This window comes from Arachis ipaensis, chromosome B1 (genome assembly GCF_059453495.1).
Source record: "Arachis ipaensis isolate K30076 ecotype BB chromosome B1, ASM5945349v1, whole genome shotgun sequence".
In the NCBI taxonomy this organism is placed as follows: domain Eukaryota; kingdom Viridiplantae; phylum Streptophyta; class Magnoliopsida; order Fabales; family Fabaceae; genus Arachis; species Arachis ipaensis.
This window is the reverse complement of record NC_142436.1, coordinates 84696216-84703206: the sequence shown is the minus strand read 5'-3', so window position 1 is coordinate 84703206 and position 6991 is coordinate 84696216. Positions and strand designations below refer to the sequence as shown.

Genomic DNA, 6991 nt, shown 5'->3' with positions numbered 1-6991 from the left:
TTTCAAAAACTAATTTCTATCATATCTTTTCAAAAATATCTTCTTATCTTACCTTTTCAAAAAAGTGATTGCAAAATATCTTTTCTAACTTCCTAACTTCTTATCTTTTCAAAATTTGTTTCAACTAACTAACTAACTTTTTGTTTGTTTCCTACCTTTTTCAAAACTACCTAACTAACTCTCTCTCTCTCTCTAATTTTCAAAAAAATCTTCCCTCTTTTTCAAAATTTCTTTTTAATTAGACTAATTATTTTATTTTTTTTATTTGAATTTTCGAAAAACTACTAACCTTTTTCAAAAAAACTATTTTCGAAAATCACTAACTCTTTTTCAAAAATTATTTTCGAAAATCCTTCTCCCTCATCTCCTTCTATTTACTCATTCATCTACTAATACTTCTCTTCATCTCACATCTCTACTCCTATCATCACCTTTGTGTTTGGATTCTTCATTCTTCTTCACCCCTATTCCTTTTCTTCTTCTACTAACAATAAGAAACCTCTTTACTGTGACATAGAGAATTCTTCTTCTTTTCTTTTTCTCCTCTCTTTCTTATGAGCAGGGACAAAGAAAAAGGCATTCTTGTTGAAGCTGATCCAGAACCTGAAAGGACTCTGAAGAGAAAACTAAGAGAAGCTAAATTACAACAATCCAGAGACAACCTTATTGAAAATTTCGAACAAGTAAAGGAGATGGTAGCCGAACCCAACAACAATAATGCAAGGAGAATGCTTGGTGACTTTACTGCACCTAATTCCAATTTACATGGAAGAAGCATCTCCATTCCTACCATTGGAGCAAACAATTTTGAGCTGAAACCTCAGCTAGTTTCTCTGATGCAGCAGAACTGCAAGTTTCATGGACTTCCATCTGAAGATCCTTTTCAGTTCTTAACTGAATTCTTGCAGATCTGTGATACTGTTAAGACTAATGGAGTAGATCCTGAAGTCTACAGGCTCATGCTTTTCCCTTTTGCTGTAAGAGACAGAGCTAGAATATGGTTGGACTCTCAACCCAAAGACAGCCTGAACTCTTGGGATAAGCTGGTCACGGCTTTCTTAGCCAAGTTCTTTCCTCCTCAAAAGCTGAGCAAGCTTAGAGCTGATGTTCAAACCTTCAGACAGAAAGAAGGTGAATCCCTCTATGAAGCTTGGGAAAGATACAAGCAGCTGACCAAAAAGTGTCCTTCTGACATGCTTTCAGAATGGACCATCCTGGATATATTCTATGATGGTTTATCTGAGCTATCAAAGATGTCATTGGATACTTCTGCAGGCGGATCCATTCACCTAAACAAAACACCTGCAGAAGCTCAAGAACTCATTGACATGGTTGCTAATAACCAGTTTATGTACACTTCTGAGAGGAATCCTGTGAGTAATGGGACGCCAAAGAAGAAGGGAGTTCTTGAAATTGATACTCTGAATGCCATATTGGCTCAGAATAAAATATTGACTCGGCAAGTCAATATGATTTCTCAGAGTCTAAATGGAATGCAAGCTGCATCCAACAGTACTCAAGAGGCATCTTCTGAGGAAGAAGCTTATGATCCTGAGAACCCTGCAATAGCAGAGTTAAAATACATGGGTGAACCATATGGAAACACCTACAATCCATCATGGAGAAATCACCCAAATCTCTCATGGAAGGATCAAAAGCCTCAACAAGGCTTTAATAATGGTGGAAGAAACAGGTTTAGCAATAGCAAGCCTTTTCCACCATCCACTCAGCAACAGACAGAGAATTCTGAGTAGAATCCATCTAGCTTAGCAAATTTAGTCTCTGATCTATCTAAGGCCACTGTGAGTTTCATGAAATAAAATAAAATATGCAAAAATTAAAATATGTACACCAACTAATAATTTAGCACGCAATTGCAACTCCCCAGCAGCAGCGCCAAAAATTGACGTGGCAGAAATTAGCCGATTAAGAATTTATAAATAGAACGGCGTTGTAAGTACAATTCTTAACCGACGAAAATCCGCTTATCAATTTAGAAAGGGTTGTCACAAAATTAGAATAAAAATACTGGGAGTAGGAATCCCAGGTCGTCTCCCAACGAGTTGACAAAGAAATGCTATTTTATTAGTCAGGAATTTTCCGAGAAATTTTAAGGATTGGAGGACGGAAAAAATAAATGATTGTAAATTAAAGCAATGAAAATTAGCAAGAGAATTTATTTAATTAAAATAAAAGCCTTGACCGGGAGAAGATTAATTGGAAGTTCTATCCTTGTTGGACTTCCCCAAGTGTAATAGTAAAAGGTTGTTATTCTACTTAGTTATCCCTTACTGAATAAAGGAAAGTCAATCAACTAACTAACTAACTCTGAATCCCAAGTCCTAATCCTCTCCTAAGGAAGAGTCAGAGACTAGAGAGACTGCCAACAACTTCCAATTAAAATTAATACTTGAGTATTCCAACTCAAGGGTTTCCTTTTAATCAACTCCTAGTCAAGTGGGGAATCTACTCCATTGACATAAATATAACGTTCACAAGCATATAAAGGGGATAAAAAGAAGACATGATAAATTAAATAAAGTAATAACTGAAAATCAATTAAAGGTAAAAAGAGTTCTTTGCATTAATAAATTCCAAAAGCCATAAACATACTTATCTGAACAGGGTTAATAAGCAATAAAAGAGTAAAGGAATAAGGAAACAAACTAGAATAATGAAACTTCAACGGATGTAGTAACTCTTCTCAATAAGCAAATTAAAAAGCATAAACTCGAAAAATTATGAATGTGAAGGAAACCTACAAGAAGTAGTAATTTCTCTCTAAGATTCAAAACTAAAACTAAAACTATGCGAATGAGAATGTGTGTTGAGTCTCTGCTCGTCCCCTGGCTTTAGTCTGTGTTTCTGGGCCGAAAACTGGGTCCAAACTCAGCCCAAAATCGCCCCAACGTTTTCTGTGATTTCTGCAGATAGCACATGTCACGCGTACGCGTCGCTGGTCATCTTCGCGTGTCACGCGCACACGTGAGCCAAGCGTACGCATCGCTTCTCACTGGTTATCTCCTTTATTTCTTGTGCTCCTTCCAATTTTGCATGTTTCCTTTCCATCCTCTAAGCCATTCCTACCCTATAAAGCCTGAAAACACTTAACGCACAGATCACGGCATCAAATAGTATAAAGGGGAATTAAAAATACACAATTTAAAGGCTTAGGAAGCAAGTTTTCAATCATAGAGTAGAATTGGAAAGGAATTGTAAAATCATGAAAACTGTATGAATAAGTGTGCAAAGACTTGATAAAAACCACTCAATTGAGTACAAGATAAACCATAAAATAATGTTTTATCACCGCTCTAGTTACTGGTTCACTAATTTATTGGTCAACCAATTCAACTGTGGTTCAACGAAAAAAACCGTTTTATAATAAAACAACAAATAAAATATAAATAAATACCCTAAAACATAATTATAGTCTAATTATGTTGAGCAACCTTTATTGCTTTTACATAACCAATGGAAATTCGAATCAAACGAGTAACTTCAGTTGGAGAGTATGCTGTAGATTGATTTCTCAATGAAACCCTATCCAGCCGGAACAATACTTCAGCTAAATAAGGAGGCATGTACAAACATGAATTTTGCATGTCAGAATATGGAGAGAAAGGGAGACAAGAGTTAGAATTTTTACGCGTCAATCCCTTTTCTTCTCTGCCCTCCAAGAACCTAACTCATGAACAGCCATAAAACTACCAAGAAATGAAGAGAATATTTGCTCATGCAAAAGATCAGCTAAGTACTTACCAGATGAACCAAATATAGAGGTAAAAGAGGATGGCTAGGTTTATGCAATTTTTCTCATAAAATAGTATCTTGGATGTGATAAAGAATCATCTTATGAATCCAAGGTAAGGATGTGGTCACTGATCAATACTACTCAGGATGCATTGCTGCTCTAAACACAATAATGCCCCCTTATGTGTGTGGAGAACATTCGACATGATTTCATAGCTTAATATAGCCTATCAAGATAAGGATATAGATGATTTATCTTTTCATATTTATTTACAATAGAGGCCTACACATCCATAATGAAATATCAGTAGAAACTTTACCAAATGAAATGGAGAGGAATAAACACTAGTGTCTTGGGGAAATCGCAATACCAACTTCATGAACCAACTATATCATTTCAAAATATATTAAGGGTAAAACTTTCATAGATAAGCTCCATGTATAATTTTACCCATAAAACTCGTCGTGAAAATTTCTACCCTAACATAAAGAGGATTTAGCTTGCCTTCCCTCTAATTTAACTCCTAAGCAAGGTGCAAAGTGTCCCATTCCTACAGCTAAACAAGGGGAAGGAATTCACCCTTCAATTCATTCCCCTAAACATAGCATTAGCATCACTGGAATGGGACAAAATACTAAATGTTTATAGCCCTTTAAAAAATCTCACAAGCAAAAGTTGTTCATGGAATCTTGCTCAATCAATAAACAGATGATACAAAAATAATGAGAGACGAAAGTTAAACAAAGCAAAAAAAAAAAAAAAAATCATTATCACACTTGACTAAACATCATCTAACAATACCCTAGAAAATATAAGCAACAGGATTCATATGGCATCAAGTTCTGTAAACTGGCCAAAAAAATCAGTTGTATATAACATAATCCGATACTTGCAACTTTCTCCACCATATAAAAAAGACCCATTCATGCATCCGGAAGCCAAATCTGAGTTGTGTCCTTACTAATCTCACTCGATGATGGATTGGATGACACCAGCTCCCACAGTTTTCCCTCCTTCCCGAATAGCAAACCTCATCCCTTGCTCACAAGCCACAGGTACTATAAGCTCCACCACCATCTTAACCCTGTCCCCTGGCATCACCATCTTGGACTCCTCATCCTTATCATTCATAATCGACGTCACTTTCCCAGTCACATCAGTGGTCCTCATGTAAAACTGCGGTCGGTATCCAGCAAAGAATGGTGAGTGCCTCCCTCCTTCTTCCTTCTTCAAAACATACACAATGGCAGAAAACTTAGTGTGCGGGGTAATAGTCCCCGGCTTAGCTAACACCATTCCTCTTTGAATATCAACCTTCTGAATACCTCTAAGCAACAACCCCACATTATCACCAGCCATTGCCTCATCTAGAATCTTCTGGAACATCTCCACACCAGTGACAGTAGTGCTCCTAGTCTCCCTCACACCAACAATCTCAACAGTTTCCCCAACCTTAATAGTCCCTCTCTCAACCCTTCCGGTAGCCACAGTCCCACGACCTGTAATGGAGAACACATCTTCGATGGCAAGCAAGAAGGGAAGGTCCGTTTGGCGCTGAGGGATGGGAATGTAGTTATCCACGGCATCCATGAGGGCATAAATCTTGTCCACCCACTCGTTGTCACCACGCTTGATGGCAGGGTTCGCCATCAAAGCTTCCAATGCTAGAAGGGCCGAACCTGAGATAATGGGGACTTCATCGCCGGGAAACTCGTACGAGGAGAGAAGCTCACGAACCTCGAGCTCCACAAGCTCAAGAAGCTCCTCATCATCCACCTGGTCCTGCTTGTTGAGGAAAACCACCATGTTGGGGACACCAACCTGCCAAACTGTGCTAACAGTTAGTTAGTTAGTTGGATATGAATAACATAACAGAGAATTGAGTAATCGAAAGTCCCACATTCTCCTGAAGCATATTCTACAGAATTCAAAACCAGTAATTTTAATTTGTAATGCTAAAATGTTAAACTATAAAGAATCAAAGAATAAATGACTATAAATTCTGCTAAACCATACATTAAACATGGTTCAGGAACATCTCATAAAAGAATGTCACATTGAATCAGAGTGTCTGGGGTTGCAAGCAAGAACCTGCTTGGCGAGGAGGATGTGCTCCTTGGTCTGAGGCATGGGGCCGTCGGCGCCGGAGACGACGAGGATGGCGCCGTCCATTTGTGCGGCACCGGTGATCATATTCTTGACGTAGTCAGCGTGGCCGGGGCAGTCCACGTGGGCGTAGTGGCGGTTCTCGGTCTCGTACTCGACGGTAGCAGTGTTGATAGTGATGCCGCGGGCGCGCTCCTCGGGGGCGGCGTCAATCTCGTCGTATTTCTTGGGAGCGCTGTTGCCGAGGGCGGCGAGGGCCATGGTGAGTGCGGCGGTGAGGGTGGTCTTGCCGTGGTCGACATGGCCTATGGTGCCGATGTTGACGTGTGGCTTCTTGCGCTCAAACTTGCCGCGGGCAGCGCGGACAGTGTGGGAGCGGCGGCGGTAGGGGGTGGTGGTGGTGGTGGTGGTGACGGCAGAGGAGGAGGAATAAGGAGTTAAGTGGAGGATTATGGAGGGTTTGAGGAAAGAAGAGGAGAGGTGGGTGGCTGTTCTGAAGAGGCAAGTGGAAGTGGAAGTGGAAGATGAAGATGGAGGGGCATGCGGGCAAAATAGCTTTGATGAAGAAGCAGCTGCTGCTATTGAAGTAATTGCCATTGGAGAAGCGACTCAAGGTCAAGGGAGTGTGGAGAGTATGGGGGTTAAGGGGATTGGAAGAGGATAGGTGGGAATTTGGGGGAAATCTGTTATGTAAAATGTAGGACAAAAGTGGAGGACCTTAGCTTAAATTCCCCATTTCCTATCCATTTTCACTGGTAGGGTTAATTTTTTTTTATGATTTTTTTTTTATTCCATGAAAAGAGGGGTATTACATTTTTTTTTTTTGGGTGACTAGAGGGGTATTATATTTGATAGTATATTATAATAGAGAGAAATAATTTTTAATAAAAGAGATAAGACAAAATAGTTTTAGAAAGAGAAAACTTAAAAGAATATAAAAGTAAAGAAGCTAAAGATTAAAGTAAAGAAGAGGAGAAAAAAAGAGTGAAAATAGAATGAAAGAAGAAGCATGCATTCCGATTAGAGATGAGTGCAAAAGTCTTTGAAACTTTTCTGCCAATTTAGTTGTCTAGGATAGAATTTTCCTAGATTCACGGAGTTGGTTCTCGAAGACGATAGCATTGCAAGCCA

At 39.1% G+C, this 6991-nt stretch overlaps 1 protein-coding gene and 1 non-coding gene across 2 annotated transcripts; both read right to left on the bottom strand.

Annotated features, from left to right (window-relative positions):
• Positions 1-1091: 1091 nt before the first annotated feature.
• LOC148577297 (small nucleolar RNA R71) lies at positions 1092-1199 on the bottom strand. The gene has a single exon (XR_015903558.1). It is a non-coding gene; the product is annotated as a small nucleolar RNA R71 (small nucleolar RNA).
• A 3177-nt stretch (positions 1200-4376) lies between these two features.
• LOC107631243 (elongation factor Tu, chloroplastic) lies at positions 4377-6614 on the bottom strand. Its single transcript, XM_016334620.3, has 2 exons — positions 5846-6614; positions 4377-5575 (listed from the first exon to the last, which is right to left on the bottom strand). Exons 1-2 carry the CDS (start codon positions 6455-6457, stop codon positions 4721-4723), a joined length of 1467 nt encoding a protein of 488 aa, XP_016190106.1. The 5' UTR covers positions 6458-6614; the 3' UTR covers positions 4377-4720.
• Between the last annotated feature and the right edge of the window lie 377 nt (positions 6615-6991).

Bases quoted from the DNA above. Each gene is read 5' to 3' on its own strand.
- LOC107631243 (XM_016334620.3), bottom strand. From the start codon at position 6,457: ATGGCAATTACTTCAATAGCAGCAGCTGCTTCTTCATCAAAGCTATTT. The intron at 5,576-5,845 runs GTTCTTGCTTGC...ACAGTTTGGCAG, and splicing joins ACATCCTCCTCGCCAAGCAG to GTTGGTGTCCCCAACATGGT.